General features: G+C 39.0%; 1 protein-coding gene across 4 annotated transcripts in view; it reads right to left on the bottom strand.

Moving 5' to 3' along the window:
* Nucleotides 1-18297, bottom strand: part of ATP8A1 (ATPase phospholipid transporting 8A1) — a 226004-nt gene that overhangs the window by 107028 nt on the left and 100679 nt on the right. For all 4 annotated transcript variants that reach the window (XM_032852621.1, XM_032852612.1, XM_032852624.1 and 1 more), the window contains 5 exons: nt 17529-17634; nt 15961-16043; nt 11495-11544; nt 7076-7145; nt 737-821 (listed from right to left, as the gene is read on the bottom strand). In XM_032852621.1, coding sequence (XP_032708512.1) covers nt 737-821; nt 7076-7145; nt 11495-11544; nt 15961-16043; nt 17529-17634 — 394 coding nt within the window. The remainder of the gene's footprint in view (nt 1-736; nt 822-7075; nt 7146-11494; nt 11545-15960; nt 16044-17528; nt 17635-18297) is intronic.

Genomic DNA, 18297 nt, shown 5'->3' with positions numbered 1-18297 from the left:
GCTCAATTCCACGACCCTGACATCATGACTGAGGCAAAGGCAGTAGCCCTGGATGGGAGATTTAGATATAGTTTTGGCTATTTCCGTTAAGTTCAGAGATAAGACTCTACAAATGCTTGGACTAAGTGACCCTACTGTTTAATGACGCTCATGTCCTCCCATCTAATCTAGATCATCCCCCTAGACTGCTGAGTCGCACAGATCATATATTTCAGAGGACAGAGAGAGAAGACTCAGCCCATCTACCATGATTCCCTGGCCTCACACAGAGCCTGTCATTCAGTAAGGGCTTAAGAAGTCTTTTAGAAGTTTTTAGAAGTCTTTAAGAAGTCTTGCGATGAAACTGCACTAAATAACTATTTTAATAGTTACATAGGCTTATTTACTTTTTATTCTCTTTCTTACTCAAATTAGAATATCCAGTTTTTTGGGTACTCTTCCTCCTACACTGCTAGAGAGACAGCGTATTTAAAGTGTGAGAGGTACCCATTCTAAAAACGGAAGAGTCTTATAGACCCTACACCTCCAAAACATGGGGACCGAGTATCTCAAAATTTTAACATAGGAAAGCAAAACAAAAATAATGGGAACAGCATGTAGGATAACTTGAATTATCAGCATCAATTGCTATCTTGCTATAGGACTTTCTAAGTAAAATAACAACAATCTTGGAAGACATCAGTAGTAGATGATTTCATTTTATTGTAATCATGCTTTATTGCTACATTACACTCACCTTCTGTAGCAAACTGCTCCAAATGTTTCAGGGTAATTTCTTTGTATTTTGAAGTCTCCGCCAGTCTATCATATATTACAGTGTCCTGGAAAACAAACAGAAGGTATCACATACTTAGGAGAAGCATTTTGAGTTTAATAATGGTGTTGGCAACATTATGAGCAGCAAATCAGTATAAAAACAACTGATCACTTTGAACATTAGTTTTAAAGCGCACAATATTTTTTTCCCTAATAACACTCTTTCCCTAAGGATGCTAGGAAACAATGTTCGAGTCCTCTATGTTCGTCTTTCTCCTTTGTGAATCAACCCAGAGTTACTCCAGCATTCTGCATCTCAGAGTCCACCAGGACTTCCCTTATCTTGCAAGATCTCTCCCACCCCTGAAGGCTTTGCAGGACACTGCAGGGTATACGCCCTTTATAAATACACAGGTGCCACAGGGGAGAAAGGTCCCGCATTCATAAAGTTTGAGAAACGCTGGCTGAACAAAGCCTGCCCTGTGATAATTACTTCTTGGAGCCTTTACAATGCTAATGTGCACAGCAGATCGCTAAGGGGCTATATGGTATGAACCCCAAACTCATTCCCTATGGAGCCCGAGCTAGAGATTAGAGCATCTGTACGGGACCGGTGCTCCCACAGTGCAAACTTTGAGAAACATAGGTCCAAATGGCGCAGAGAGGGCTGGTGGGTGTTATAGGGAGAACTCTGAACAGACCTTGAGTCCTGCTTGATAGCTGAATATTTCTGATTGTGTCACTTTAGCCTCTAAAAGCTCAATTCACTTAGTTTGTGAAATTCAGTTACTGGATTATCTTTAAAGTCCCTTTCAGCTTGAACGTTATGTACCACTTAACATTTCTCTGATTTTTGCCCCTTTATAAACTGCTTATTGTTCCTTCAGTTATCCCTCGGCGTGGGTTTAATGTTTTAAGAATTTTAGCATTTGGCCTCCATGGTTTTATTAGACTAGGAAAAAATAAATCATTTACCTGCAATTACTTTCTCAGTGGTATTACCCATTTTGGGGTCTCCAGTCTCAGGGCTGAGATTTGGAAGCCGACTAATGGAGTATGATTTAGAACCCTTGAGAGAAACAAGAACTTAGTGACCTCAGAACAGATGGAATATTCCAGGCCCCAATTATGAATTTCTTTTCATTTTTCAGTGGTGGAATGGGAGTGGGGGGCAAAGCAAAAGGAAATGATAATTTCCCCTCATGGCTCCTTTCTAGGAATGAAAGGTATAACTTATGAACTGTATTTTTTTTTTCCAGAGGCTAATGACATTTTCAATGAAATCAAAATAGGACATTTTAAAATTAAGAAAATCTCTCAAAAAAATTGAAGTCATGAAAATGAAAGTGATAGGGAGATTAAATTCTGCCATGTAGCCAAATTTTCTCGTGGAAGACACTGATGCTTGAAACAGAATTTTTCACTTTCTTTATAGTATCAAGGAAAGGAGGAGACAGAATGTGGCCTTCTATATGAATTAGATGGTATGTTTTTATTTTTTAATTAATTTTTAATTAAAAAAATTTTTTTAGAGAAGATGGTATGTTTTTATGATTATTATTTTTAAAGATTTTATTTATTTATTTGACAGAGATCACAAGCAGGCAGAGAGGCAGGCAGAGAGAGAGGGAGAAGCAGGCTCCCTGCTGAGTAGAGAGCCCGATGCGGGACTCGATCCCAGGGCCCCGGGGATCATGACCTAAGCTGAAGGCAGAGGCTTTAACCCACTGAGCCACCCAGGAGACCCAAGATGGTATGTTTTTAAAGGACAAGTCACAACTGGCCATGCTTACATGCGAGAAATAAATACATACAAATAACCTCTCACCCAAAGTAATACTGATTTATTCAGAGCACTACATCAAGTAGTTGGTTAGGACCTTGGCTAGGACTTGGTTCAGACCAAAAGAGGTTTCTTCACAGGAACTAAAGCATGTGTATCCCCTAAGATCAGACTCAGAACCTCAAAGAGTCTACACTTGCAGGAAATCCTAACTGATTTTACTTATGGGGCGTCCCCGCCCTCAGCAAGGTAAGAGCGGAAAATCAGACATGAGGGGACGTTCCCGGGATGGCTTGGCTCAGCCAGTAAAAAGCCTAGGGCTTCACGAGGGATAATTCATCTTAGGTCAATTTTTACTTGAAAAGTCCTTTTTCTACTCATCTTTTAGACTCAAGTTCCAGTGCTGCTCTATTCTCACCTCCAGTGTCCTGCACGTGGCAGCTGATCAAAAAACATGTATCACGTGAGTAAAACACCACATGTAGTCCTCAGTCATCCTAAAGCATATACAATATTGCCAAATAATGGACTATACGATGAAATGCAAGCACCAATAGTAAGAAGGTAGTGAACAGAAAAGAGGTCCGACATCATTATTTAAGCACTGCAGTCTACACCGAATTTTTCTAGGTAATCTTGCTACCAAGCAGGCAGCTGCCGGCGAGGACTCTGATCTTGCTGTCAGTTTACCCAACAAGGTGAAACTGACTGCCACATGGAAGATCCTTTGGCCCCTGTGATCTGGGACATTTGCTAAAATCACTGGACATCTGTAAATGTAAATGCAGACGGACATTTTCCGCGTTCGTGTGTGCCATTCGGATTTATCTGTACTCTGCCTTCGATGCGGTGGGGAACATAGGCAGGGCACATAACTGATTTCGGATGTGGTCTTCCTGATGTGTAGCACAGGATGTTATTCGGGGGGCGCTTACTTAGAAACTGTCAGTCACTTTAAGGTCCCTAAAGCACTAAGTGTGATAGTCAAGTTTCTAGGTTTTCCTCTAGTCTATAAGCATTGGGGGAGGTTTTTTCTTTTCTTGAATAAATTCAGATTTTATTTGTGAATGTAACTTTTCTTAAATTGGCTACTATTGCAGACATGAACTGTGTATTGTATATTTTTCCTTTTTTGCATGTGAAAATTAATAAAGCAAGGCAACCTCATTGCAGAAAACCTGGAAAACAAGGAAAAAACAAATCATCCATAAACATGTACATGACCTAGCCATCACCTGTCTGTGTTATGTTCCAGATGAACTCTTCTGTGCTATCTTCCAATTCACTAACTGCATCCCTGCCCCTTCCACTGTTTAGAGTTTATCCCAACTTCTGATGTTTTCTTTTAAATCTAGGATTTCTAATTTAGCTTACACATATACCCATCCCCTTTTCTTTTTGATTAAAAATAGCTACATTTTTTTTTTTTTTTTTAAGTCATGTTGCATTGGGGCACCTGGGTAGCTCAGTGGGTTAAAGCCTCTGCCTTCGGCTCAGGTCATGATCTCAGGGTCCTGGGATCGAGTTCCGCATTGGGCTCTCTCCCCACACTGGGGGGAAGCAGGGACCCTGCTTCTCCTCCACCCCCCTCTGCCTGCCTCTCTGCCTACCTGTGATCTCTGTCTGTCAAATAAATAAACAAATAAATAAATAAATAAAATCTTTAAAAAAAAATAAGTCATGTTGCACTAAGTCATCCTTGTTCAGACTCGTCTACACAACTGATTTCACCCAAAGTGAATTCATGTCTGGTGGTTTACATGCTTGTTCTCTTGGGCATGAAATTTCCTCTTGTGTCTCTTAGTTTTGCCCTACTTGTGGACACCCCATTCTAGTGGTTTTATGTACTCCCCCAGCAGAGCTGGCATGAGCTTTTCTGAGTCCCTTCTCAGGATTAGGAAGTTCACCACCATCTCAGGCATCAGACAGGGGAGGCTGGCTCCCATCCACATTGTACAGAAAGCACTTTCTGCCCCCACTGGTTTACAGAAACCAAATTATAACCACCACTCCCAGATCCTGACCCTAGGACTCCCACCCCACTCAACTCAAGACCAAGGTTCAGTGTACCACGCTGATTTTCTATTCTTACTTGGGGCCTCAAAGATGTTTATCTTGTTTTTAAGCTTGGCTCTGTATTTCTGCTCTCTTGTTATACTGTATCCATCACGGTCATGAATTTGGAATAGAGGAGATACATCAAAGTTTGAGCAGACTGTGTCAACTTGAATGGAAGGTATTAGTGCTGAGGCCTTAACTGACTCTCACTACTAAAGTCTTCTGTTGCACACGTCCCTGTTGATACAGTCTACCAGGGAATCCATACTCCTCAGACTCTCTTCCCAATTCCAGTCTCTCTTTTTAGATCCTCTATCCACACCTTTAGCCCTCCTCTTTCCAAACAATATTTCCTCCTTACATATCTTCATCAATCCCCTGCTATTACCTTCCAGCTACACTTGTTAATTCCTAAATTTCTACCAGCATCCCAGGTTCCTTCCCCTGTGAAATCCAAGCATCTCTGCCTCATGGCCCAGATGTAGCTCCTAACCCTCTATCATGGGAGGTGGTACCCCTTCATCTGCTCAGCAAAGTCCAAATCGGATAATACTCCTCGATCATGGTTTCCCTTGTCACCCAAATGTAATCAATTATTAAGTCCTAAAGCTCTGTTTTCTTAATCATCTCTGCAATTGTCTTGGTTCAGATCCTTATCCTTATACTCAAGAGCATCAATGGGGAACTCTGTATGCATCACCGCTCTGCCTTGAGTCATCTTCCTAAATGGCATCAGAACAGTTCAGGAAAAAAAAAAAAAAAAAAAGAACAGTTCATTAAAAAGTATATGCTCTTGCGTACGAAAAAAAAAATGCATGACCTAACGCATGACCACCTTTCCAGCCTCGCGTGTACTCTTCTTGGCCAAAGTATGTGTAGTTCTCAAATGTACCTTGTTTTACATGTCTCTGCCTTCTTAGCATTCAACCATGTTTCGTAGCCAACTTGGTAGTGAGGGGAAACAATGCAATAAGCAAATTAACATATGCAAACTATCTCCGTGATTATTCAAAAAGGAAGTCCAATATTTTTATTTTTTATTCAGTGCTTTAACTGCCCAAACAAAGGTTCTAGGTGGAAGATTACTCAAAACTAAGGAAGGAAGGATGTGAGTTAGATGCAAAGCGGACACATAAGTATTTAAAGTGGAAGGCTCTCTTTAGTCCTGTATCACTAAATGCTACCACTGGAATGTGGAAGAGTTTTACAATACACCTCAATATTGTAACCTAAACATCTCTTTATATATATTTCCCTGAGTAGGCTTAGTGACTGACAAGTGTTGGGTCTTAACTTCCTTTCTCCAAAATCCAGTTGGAAAGTCTCGTAGGTAAAGTGCACACAGTGAATAAACACTAGTTGTTTCAATCAATGACAAGAGGAATTCTAAAACTAAACTTACGAGACATCATGAAAAAATTCTACCAAAATTCTTTAAAAGCAAGGCATTCAAAAACTGCATTTCAATGCTTTAAAGCCACGGCACTGAAAAACATTTTCAACAAAAATTTTAGTAATAAGCTTTGGTTTCCTAATAAGTACAATTTCCAAGTTTCATTTAATAAATCAAGGTTGTTGGGGCGCCTGGGTGGCTCAGTGGGTTAAGGCCCTGCTTTTGGCTCAGGTCGTGATCTCAGGGTCCTGGGATCGAGCCCTGTGTTGGGCTCCCTGCTTGGCGGGGAGCCAGCTTCCCCATCTCTCTCTGTCTGCCTCTCTGCCTGCTTGTAATCTCTGTCAAATAAATAAATAAAATATTAAAAAAAATAAATCAAGGTTGTAGATTATATTTAAAACTGGAAAGTTCCAGGTCCGTAAGTTACTTGACCAGCCCAAGCAGACTAGGTACCCAGAAAAGATAATTCAGAAGGAAAATAGTAATTGTAGGAACAAAAGGAGGCCCTGGTCTGCTGATTCCTTATTTTTCCATGAGTGTAAACATATTTTATCTAGGAAAAATCACTATGAATGACATATTACTGTTTCTGTCAAAATAACCTGCCAATATACCAAAGCCAAGTAATAGTTAGAAATTCTTTTATGATGAAAACAATTCAAGACAAATAGTAATGACCATACAGCAGTAAACTGGGATCCATTCCCCCCACTGCCGCTTCTATGGACTTTAAAAAATTACATTCAGACTGGTGTGGATCCCTACATTTCTAATATAATTTCAAAGCATTTTCTGATTTAATTGTCTTCTAATGTATTTTATAATATAAACCTCAAATACTATGTATAAAAATTGAATTATATAAAGAAGCTAGGCCAAATTTTTTCAAAGCACCAAATTTACCCAGAAGGAATTCCGCATTTCACCAGAAGAGGTTGAACACGATTACTATAAAATTCCAAGGAAAGTGGATGTCAGCAACTTTATGCTAAACATCTGTGTTACATTTCCATAGCAGAATGCTGAACATATACATTATAAACCACCATAAATCAAAACTGTAAAAGACAAAAATAAAAACTTACAGCTCCTTTGCAGTAAAGTCGTAACTTCCCGGATGGAGTGCGAACAATCACAGACATTCTTTTTCTCGCGCTGAAAGAGGTTTTCCATAATGTGTCATCATACAGAGAATATGCATATATATGTGTGTTTGTCATGCCTCACATATTTTAATACTCACAGTGAAAAATAAACTTTACCAAATTATGAGCCCTCTCCTTCCACATCTACAAACCATCCCCTGGGTGTGTGGTTTGGGTACCTCTAAAGGTTACATTCTGTATTTTAAGGCACTAAGGTACCATCTGCTTCCCTAAAGGGGTAATTTACAAAAGAGACCCTGGGAAACGTGCAAGAGTTAGGACCCACCGGGGCAGGGGAGAGTTCTGGTTCAATGTTTTCAGGTTTAAAAAAATCTTCAAGTCAGTATCTAAGATGAAGTGTATGTTCTAGCTTTGAATGCAAACAGAAATAGTCATGCATTTTAAGTATATACCCAATCACACAGAGAAAGGCAAACACGGGCACTTTAAAACTGACGTCAGCATTCACGACGGTTATTTTTCAATGATTTCTAGCAAACCACTGGCAGCATGTAAAAAATCTATTCATATTACCAAGCTAAGCTGATGAGCACAAGCATTTGAACACTGTGTTAGCAATATGAAAATGTTAGTCAAACACACAGCATCTGCCAGTGCATTGATAGAGAAGGAACAGGGAGTAAGACAAACTGGCAGAGCCCTGCCTAGGATATGCCTCATTTGGGACCAAATGTGGATAGTCATTCTCTCCAGAAATGAGGGGTGGGTGGGGAAGGGACTTCTCAAGTGTCTGTATCTATTTGTTTTACCTTGCAACATTTGCTAAACATGGAGATGAGTCCAATAGAAAGTAGCCAAGATAAGGTGTCCTTGCATACAGCCAGGAGCTTCTTTCTGAGGCATCTAGAAATATTCAGTCCTCTGTGTTTCCAACTCTAATCCCCACTGCATTGGTTCCTCTGACTGCCATCCCTGCACTTTGGGAATACATTTAATTGGGCCCTCTTTGCAATGACACTGTACAGTTTATAGTCTGTCTCAGCCCTTCTTGGTGCCTCTCTTAATCCAACTTTAATGAGATGGTCCCAAGCTCTTCAGCTTTCCTGCTCTTCTCTTCTCTTGGCAAAACTCCCAAGTCATGGGTAAATGGGAACCCTTTCTGTGGCATCAGAGTGGAGAAAAGTCTTCCTGCCACAGAGCTTAGGAAATTCACGATCCACAGTCACTTGTGTGCTGTCTAGCGACACGCCACCTCTAATAAGCTTTCTCTCTCACCGTCTGCAGGACTTGAACACCTTCTCCGTTCTCCAAGTCTTTAATGCACCCTCATCCTCTAGACCCTTGGAATTTTTGCACTTCACCTTGATGGAAGCCTCAGACAAGAAATTCTCATCCTTTCTGCCATTAACACCTACACATTTATGCATTTCCCTGCTGGGCATCATCCCCTCTGCCTCTTTTCCTGATGACAGAGGAAGTATTTCCTTTCCTCCCAGAGACCTTCCTTCCCTCGTGTTGTGAATCCCCGCTCTTCCTCAGTAACCTCACTCCTAAAGTTATGCTGCTTTCCACTGAGAGTACATTGTCCCCTTCCAGATGGTGTCCTCTTATCAGTATTTAAACACATTGGAGTCTCTTGCCTATGAAACTCAGCCCAAACAACCCACCCTCCTGGAGCCACATCCCTCTCACAACTCAACCCCAAGCAACTACTATCTGCACGGTCTCTGCTTACATCTCATGTGTGCCCCCTCTGTGTGCCACCCCCATAAGCCCCCGCCATTCCCACCTGGCTTCTCTCCTGACCCTCCCAATGAATGGTTCAACCCAGCAAACACTTCCCCCCTTCAGCTCACCTAACCTTGCTGTGGCCTCTGACACAGATGACCTCTGTCACCTCAGGGAGAAAAAAAAGTCTCTTCTCTTGGCTCTGCGTGGTTTCCCTCCCTTTACCCTCCACAGATCTAACCACAAAACAGTCTCCTTTCCTGATCCACCCCCCCCACCTTCTAATCAGCCCTTAGAAGTTAGAGTTAGTCATAGCGCAATCCTCAGCCTTTCTTGTTTCCCTCACTCCACTCTATATTTTATATTCAGGAGATCCAACTCATTTTTGCGGCTTGATTACCATGGACAGGCCAACAACGACCACATTGAAATCTCAGCCACAGGCTTCTCTTTTGTGGTCCAGGTCCTCACAACCACTGCCTACCTGCGACACTTCCATGTGTGTATCTCACGGGCGCCTCAAACAGGACGATTCAATCATCTTATCCTGCACATCTATTCCTCTCCCTGTATGTGCCATCTGTGTAAACTGTCCCTCTACCCACCCAGCTGTTCACATCAGAGACACCAACCCCCGCCTTTTCTTCTTCCACCCCCAGTCCATCCCAAAGGCCCCCTGACATTCTTCCAAAAGGTATCTGGAGTCTATCAACTTCACTTTCTTTGTGCTACCATCATCCTCATCCAAACCACTAATGTTTTTTCCAGACTCTCTTTGAAGACCTCCATAGTCACTTTTCTCACTTTCGTCCTCACGCCCACCCCTATCACTGCATCTTGAAAGACCCTAAACCCCTAACCTTGCTTTATTTTTCTTTGTGGTTCTTCAAGGTATGTGTTAATAAACAAACATACCCAATGCTAATTGATATACTACTTAAAATAATTTGCAGGTATAATGCAAGTAGACTTAGGGAAAACAGCCACTTTGACATGAAAAAAAAGGTGGAGGATACATTTTGGAAATACCTATTACAGTTACTCATCAATGTCTCATGCATTTTCCCTTGAGCCTTCCAGTGCATATAAGTAAGGAAAACTGTTTAAATAATACATTAGAAAGACCCTGTTATTTTTTATATTAACCAAGGCATGTGGTCACTCCCAACAAGTCAACAACCAAAGCTGGCATTGAAAAGGAAATGCTTTTTCTTATTTTTTTTCCAGTAAGCTATGTGTTTTTTTAAAAAAAATTTTTGTGCTTATGTAAATTCCAGTTGGTTAACATACAGTGTAATATCAGTTTTAGGTGTACAATTTAGTGATTCAATACTTCCATACATCACACAATGCTCATCACAAGTGCCCTCCTTCATCCCCATCACCTACGTAACCCATGCTCCCACCCACCTCCCCCTGGTAATCATCAGTTTGTTCTCTATAATTAAGTCTGTTTCTTTGTTTCCCTCTCTCTTTTTGTCCCCCATGATTGTTTGCTTCGTTTCTTAAATTCCACGTATGAGTGAAATTATATGGTATTTGTCTTTCTTTGACTGACTAATTTTGCTTGGGATAATGCTCTCTAGCTACACCCATGTCATTCCAAATGGAGAGATTGCATTCCTTTTTATGGCTGAGTAATATTCCATTTTGTATATCTACCACATTTTCATCCAGTCATCAGTTGAGGGACACTTAGGTTCTTCCCATAATTTGTCTATTGTTGATAATGTTGCTATAAACATTGGGGTGCATGTGTCCCTTTGAATTAGTATTTTTTGTATCCCTTGGATAAATACTTAGTAGTACAATTGCTAGATCACAGAGTAGTTCTATTTTTAACTTTTTGAGGAATTTTCATACTATAGGAAATGCCTTTTCTAGTCAGTGTATAATCTTGCCTTATGGAGGAGAAAGTTCAAGAAGGTAAGTGAACACTTATTTCCTTAAACAGTGAAGTGTTACTTCCTGCCTGTGGCCTGACCTTAAGTGTCCTATTGTTAATGGTGATGTAGCCTTTAAAGACCATCCTCTCTCATCCTCTCTGTTAATGGAGGCCTATTTGCCTCAGGAGTGTATTAGTTTGGAAATGATGTAGTCATGCAAAAATAAAAAGCCAAACTCCTAGACATATTGCTGATTGTTATTAGAAAGTCTCTATTATTTGGCCTTAAAAAATAAAGTTAAGTAGGATAAGCGCCTTGATTTCTGCTTTTTCCTACTAAATGGTAACTGGTTTTATACCTGACAGAGAGACGGGTATGGTTTCTGAAATCCCAAAGATAGACAGATAGACTGCTGGGTTCCTAACTCTTGATAGGGATTCAGTACACGTAAATCTTGCTGTCTCTAAGTATAACGATGTTTCCAGATCACCAGCCATGAGAATCCTGGTCCTATAACCCACAGTTGTGATGCAGACCTGCTTTGTTCAAAAATATTTTTATGGTGCCTCCAGGAGTCATGTCTGGCAATACTCTGAAGATAGGTGTTTATGATTTCTTAGCTGCTATGACAATTATAAGCTATAATGCAGATTTAAATTAATATTTATTCTAAATAAGTTAAAAAAAATAAAGCATAACTTTCTAGTTACTTAAAAAGGAAAGAACAAAAATATGTAGGAATTTATCTTATGGATAGATACAAATCACAGAGCAGATGGCTTACCTGGTGAATTCCAGAACATTGAGTAATTCGTATCTTTCTTCTTGTCCCAACTATGAAGGAAAGGAATATATGATTACATCATGTTGGAAGTATTGTGGGCTTCTTGGAAATAAACCCTATGCATGAAGTTTTAATATAAAAAATAACACACATAAAGCATCCCTTCTGAATACATTCTCTTTAAGCAAATTTATTAACTTTCAGGTTAAGAGGGAAGGCTGAACATACACATTTAATTTCTGTCTTTCCCAGAGCTTCACTAAAACGACAGTAAACGCTTTAAAAAGAAAGCAGCTTACAATGGCAGGAATATAAGAAAAGAGACAATAGCACCAGAAATTTGGAAGCTGGAGCACAGATCAGTAGGTGGTATCTTAGCAGATCCAAGAAGGCTGAATGCCACAGTGGTCATGGGAAAATCTAAGAACCCACCTGATTTGTACCATATGATCCTTAAGTGGTTTAAGGATATGAAAAAGTAGATAGCTTTAGAGTTGTGAGGTAAGAGAGGGGCCTAAAATGGGGAGAACTGGGTAAGATCCACTTGAAAAGAGCTCTCAGCACTGGCCCTTCCTTTGGTCTAGAAGAATCTTTTGTCTAGAGTTGACCAGCATAGTTGAAGACATGGCATTGTTATATTCATATTAAATGCTGGGCTCCAATATCTTAACCTACTCAGCTAGACCTTTCGAGGCTAAAATCTGGAGATTACTCTCTGGGGAATTCAACAAGACCAAGAGAAGTCTTAAGGGTACAGACACCATGGCTTCCCAAATGAATCTCCCAGACCACCCTACAGTAGAGCTCACCATAGACAAAAATCCCCCTCAGGCTCTGAACCACCACATCTGCTTTCAAGTTCCTTCTTCTTAACCATGAGAGTACCAAAGATTAACAGACATCTAATGACACTAACATCGAAGAGAGATATCCAAAACCAACAGACAAAAGCAATTTGTAGGAAAAAGAATTCAAAACAAAATTTCCTGTGGACCAAAGAAGTTTCAGGTTTTGGTTTCCTGATGGGCCCAAGGGTCTGGTGGGTGGGTCCCGGATGTCTCTGCACATAGTATCAACACCAGACTGAAGTGGTTTGTCACATGTGTCATTTCCTGCTCTACATTGGAACCAATTACTGTGGCTTCCTGGTAGCATAAAATTTTTTGCAGGGTTTTACACCCTTGGAAATACTGTTGCATAGGCCAGCATATGCTTCTTAAGGGGAACTATGCAAAAAATGTGTGAAAGAATAAGACCGTTTATAATAATTCTTATGCTTTTATGAGAAATACTTATACCCTGGTTGGTGCTCTTTGGTGGTATGGGAGGAGACTGGCCTTATTATTCTGCATATTGCAATTTGTGTCAAAAACCCGGTAGAGTCTATCAGACATTCCCATATGCAAGGGCTACAGTAATTAAATGCTGCTCTTTTCCCCTAAGTGGAAAATGAGAAATTCTGGAGAAGAACATTTGAAAGTTGATATTTTACTTTTGATGAAGTATGCTTTCTTCCAAAACTATATTCACTGCAGATGACTGTTTCAGACCATTTTATATTCTGGTAAAAACTACAGTTTAACTAAAAGCTTGTAAATGCTTTGTAATTAAGCACTTTGTTAAATGCTTGTAAAAATTTTTAAATGAAGATTTCAAAAAACTATCATTATTTCTCTCAGGGAAGTAATATGACATTCATGAAACAAGAACAGGATACTATTAAAAAGAAATACTGAAAGAACAAAACAAGCTTCTCAAAACCAAAAACATGGGAGCAGAAATTCAACAAAAAACAAAACAAAACATGAATAGAAAGTTAGGAAAATAAACCTAAAGAAAACTTCCAAAAAGCAGAGCAAAAAGTCAAAGGCATGAAAAGCAGGAGTATAAAAGCTAAAGATTAGTTCAAGAATTCTAAAGAGGGCAAAAAGAGGAAAGGAAAATTGAATTATTCAAGAAAAATTATCCAGAACTGAATTTTCCAAATGGAAAAAGGCCCACCAGTGCTTAGCACAGTGGGTTAAAAATATTCTCACTAAGGTATACTGTCACAAAATGTCCAAACTCTTGGGAGAAAGATCCTACAACCTTCCAGAGTGTGGGGGAGTGGGTAGGGGCAAGTCGCAAAAGATGTGGAATCACAGTAGCTTCTGATTTCTCAATCAGGTGTCCTGAAAACTAGAAAATAGTGGAAAAATCAAAATTTCTAAGGAAAATAATATCTATCCTATAATTCTATATTCATCTGGACTATCAATTAAGTATAACGCTAGGATGGAAAATGTTTAGACTTGAAAGGACTACAAAATAAATAAGCAAGTTACTCCCCATGTATCTTTTCCCAAAAAGCCACTAAAAAATGTATTCCACAGAAGTAAAAGAGTAAACCAAGAACAAGAAAGACATGGGATTTAGAAACAAAAGATCTAACACAGGACAGAAGTAAAGAAAGTTTTCAGGAAGATGAGAAAGCAATTCCAGGGGGCGCCTGGGTGGCTCAGTGGGTTAAGCCTCTGCCTTCAGCTCAGGTCATGATCTCAGGGTCCTGGGATCGAGCCCCGCATTGGGCTCTCCGCTCAGCGGGGAGCCTGCTTCCTCCTCCTCTCTCTGCCTGCCTCTCTGCCTACTTGTGATCTCTGTCAAATAAATAAATAAATCTTAAAAAAAAAAAAAAAAAAAAGAAAGCACTTCCAGGATGACAACCATGAACAAAATGGTGACCCATCAACCAGTGTGTCTCAGAGCCCTAGAGTCAAGAAGTCAAGAGTTGGACTTACTGAGGGCTATCACTAGTGTGCCCTCTGTTCCCAGAATGACTTTTTAATCTGAAGAAACAAACATGAAATGTCTTCCATCAAAACAGGGAAGTTCACCAAGAAAGAAGATTTGAGACACAGGAAATAATCCCATACAGAGGAATATCAAAAGGGATTCCATGTGCTGTAGAAACAGGCCTTATAACAAAGTTGGCACAGACCGAAAAGAATTGGTGAACTTGTAGAGCCGTGGTTGGGCGTGTCTCAAGGTAAGAACTGCCAACTGACAGATCACCTGGTGTGACTTAGTACACTTGGAGTATATGTACTAAGAATACATGGGAACAATCACTAGTAGGTAGAGAGAAAATTAAGCAATTGAAAAAAAAAGATGAGGGACTTATCTTTAGGAAATAAAGGAAAAATTATTTTCAGGAAATAATTTCTATCAGGAAACATAAAATTAAAGAAGAGAAAAAAATTCTTGAATACAACAGTGTTCAACTATGAATACTGGTACAGGCATAGTAACAAATACGAAGTCACGATTTTTTTTTAGTGAGACGCAACTTATATACAATAAGGTACATAGACGTTAAACACATTTTGGCGAAAACTATGTCTTTTCCAATGGTATGATGGTGTAACCACCACTGCAACATCGAGATGTAGAACATTCCCGTCACCCCATAAATTCCTTGTGTTCTCCTCTGATCCATGTCCTCCCTGACCCTAAGACAACCACTGTTCTGAATTCTACTGCCATGATCGCTTTTGTCTGATCTCGAGAGCACGCACTCCTTTGGGTCTAGCTTTGTCGGCTCGACATGATGTTTTTGAGACTTATCCATGTAGTTGATGAATCCACAATTCCTTTTTTATTGTTTGGAAGTCCACTGGAAGCGTATATCACAATTTGCTTACCCCTTCTCTTGCGGACAGATGTTTGGTTTGTTGCCAATGTTTGACTACTTTGAATAAAGCTGCTGTGAACATTCCATTAGGTATCTGTTTGTGGACACAAGCTTTCATTTCTCTTGGGTAACTCTGAGTACAATTGCTGGGTCAGGTGCCTGTTTATCTGTGTTAGAAAACCCTGAGGCTTTCCAAAGGGCTCGTGCCATTTCACACTTCAACTGACAACACATGGGTGCTTCACAAGCTCTCTATTCTCATTAACATTTGGTACGGACCGTGTTTTTAATTTTATGGTGGGTATGTATATAGCACCTCATTGTGATTTCAATTTGCATTTCACTGATGGCTAATGATTTTTTTTTTTTTTTACATGCTCAGTGGCCATTCGTATATCTTCTTTTGTGAAATGTTTGCTCAAGTCTTTTGTGTATTTTAAAAATTAGGTCTGAATACTTGTTTCACTAAAAGCTGTAATGTAATTATAGTAATATATAGTCATATAGTTAATATATATTCCGGGAAGGGATAGTGAATCAAGAGAGATAAATCCTCATCTAACATAACAGAAGACAAAGTCACTAGATGTGTTCAAATGGAGGAATGAAAACAGATATCATTCATCACATACGTTTTTGAAAATAGATTTATAAATGTCTGGAGAAAGAGATAAAGTGGCTGCTTCTGGGGCAGGGAACCTCTATTTTATTATGATCCTTTGATATTATTTTATCTTTGAAGTTATGCACATGTCACTGCTTTGATGAAAAAGACACTTAAAAAGAAATAACTTACTGAGTCTATAATCACTGAGTCCGGTGTTCTTCCAGTGAAAACAAAATTCAGTTGCTTGGCTGCTCTGACCAATGCTCCTTCATCTGTTTTAGGAAAAAAGGTAAAAGCAAATACATGGTGAGGTAAGATAATTACCCCTCGTAAAACAGAACTACATCACTACATTTTTCTATTGAATGTTAAAAGAATTAAAATTCTGTTTATCCTGGCCCCTGTTGAAATCCATTTCTTTTGAAATCACATGAAGATGCCAAAGGAACGAGAAGACTCATCTTAAGGATATGAGACTTGTATGGAACCAGGAGTCATATTTGACTGTTAACACACCTAAGAAGGGTAATTTAAATGTACCATTGGTCCAGAATATTCTATAAAAAATTTTTTCTCAAAATAAATGCACAACATTGTCTTATGTTTTATACTTTTCCTCCTAAACCACTGAATGTAGAGAAATGCGAATTGAGGATTCAATTTAAATGGATATAAATGCATGAAGCTGTACATTTGGAACTACTGTAACACTATGTGTTAACTCTACTCACAAAAGAGAGAAACTTGGACAAAGGGAAAAAAAAGAAAAAAGAAATGGATATAAATGAACTGATGTTTGTTTTATTATCTATTACTTTCATCACCATATTACATCAAACTTTCTTGTTGCTGCGGGCAGGGATAAGAAACACTCACATAGGGTCCATCCTAACAATATGAGATGTAACATTTCTTCTGCTTTTTAGGAATTTGGTACATTCTGCAAGGTCACAGGTGCTGGTTTAGAATACAGTTAAAACACTAAAACAAAGGTCTTTAAAGTATGTTCCCTTCCTTCTTTCCTAAAATCTCGAAATCAGCAAACTGCCCAATTTTACACTGAAAACAAGTTTAAAACTAAGCCTCAGCATTAAATATTGATAACCATGCTAATACATATTTTATGGCATCCCTTTCAAATGGTGAACTTTCTTCATCCAAATTATGCAACAATCTCCCTGATTATCATTTCCAGAAGAGGACAGCAAAATTGTTATTTTCAAAGAAGGGAGGAGACTACTATGTGTATAAAAAAGTAGTTTTTGTGTGAATTTTATTATTCTAATTGCCATACAATTTATGACATATGCTAAAAATTATGTATATAAGGTTATATATTTTAATTTTTTTAAAAGATTTTATTTATTTATTTGACAGACAGAGATCACAAGTAGGCAGAGAGGCAGGCAGAGAGAGAGAGGAAGGGAAGCAGGCTCCCAGCTGAGTAGAAAGCCCAACACGGGGCTCGATCCCAGGACCCTGGGATCATGACCTGAGCCGAAGACAGAGGCTTTACCACACTGAGCCACCCAGGTGCCCCAAGGTTATATATTTTAACATATATATATATATATATATATATATTTATATTTAATTCTGAAAACTAGGTTTTCTAATTAATAAATACATTTTTGTTATTTAAAAACATAACTTGGCTATTTTACTTTTTCCAAATTAAACTGATTTTTTTCTAGACAACCTCAAATTTCAGAACAATTTTCCACCGGAAAAATACATTCTAATTCCTTCCTTTGTACCTGGAGATGCTGCTTGGTAAATAATCTTATCACCTTCTCGCTCTGGTACGGCTGTGTGACAAACTGCCATCATTGTGAGAAATTCACATATTATAGGTGCGGTTGGCTGTAAGAAAGAAACACACAATTCAACCCTTTTCATTTAAACATTTTGACACTAATGACAGCAAAATTACTTATGTCTATTAAGACTATAGCTGTTCAGCATTGAAGGTGTGAGGTTATAGACAACAAAGAAGCTGATCTCTGTTATGAGGAAAACATATTTTTAACTAAAATCATTCATTCTTACACTCTTTCATTCATTTTCCCAAATATTTACACAAAACAACTTGGTGTGTCAAATGAAAATAGCACAGTGAAAAAAGGTAGATATGGTCAAACCCTGTTCTCAGAAGATGGGAAAGAAATTCTAAAATGCTCATTTACCTCGATCTAATTCCTGATTAGATTTAAACTTTTGGCATCTGATCTTACTGGGGTTCCACCATTTTGTGCTGGGGTGATGATGGCAGAGGATTCCTCTGTAATGCCTTGTCCTTCTCTCTCCACAAATGATGGCCTTAACCTGATACATGTTTTACTAAATAAAAAGAATTGCTTGAGCAATTGCTATGTATAATGGGATGGATTCTTACAGCCTGAGGAAGACATAAAAGTGGATCCTTTCTGCAAGGAATTTAGAGTTTATAGGAGAAAAGTAGCCAGATCTTCTTTTCTCCTCCCTTCCTTCCTTCCTTCCTTCCTTCCTTCCTTCCTTCCTTCCTTC

This window comes from Lontra canadensis, unplaced genomic scaffold (genome assembly GCF_010015895.1).
Source record: "Lontra canadensis isolate GAN:19392208 unplaced genomic scaffold, GSC_riverotter_1.0 scaffold1, whole genome shotgun sequence".
In the NCBI taxonomy this organism is placed as follows: domain Eukaryota; kingdom Metazoa; phylum Chordata; class Mammalia; order Carnivora; family Mustelidae; genus Lontra; species Lontra canadensis.
Note: the sequence above shows the minus strand (reverse complement) of the source record. Positions and strands in the feature narration are given on the sequence as shown.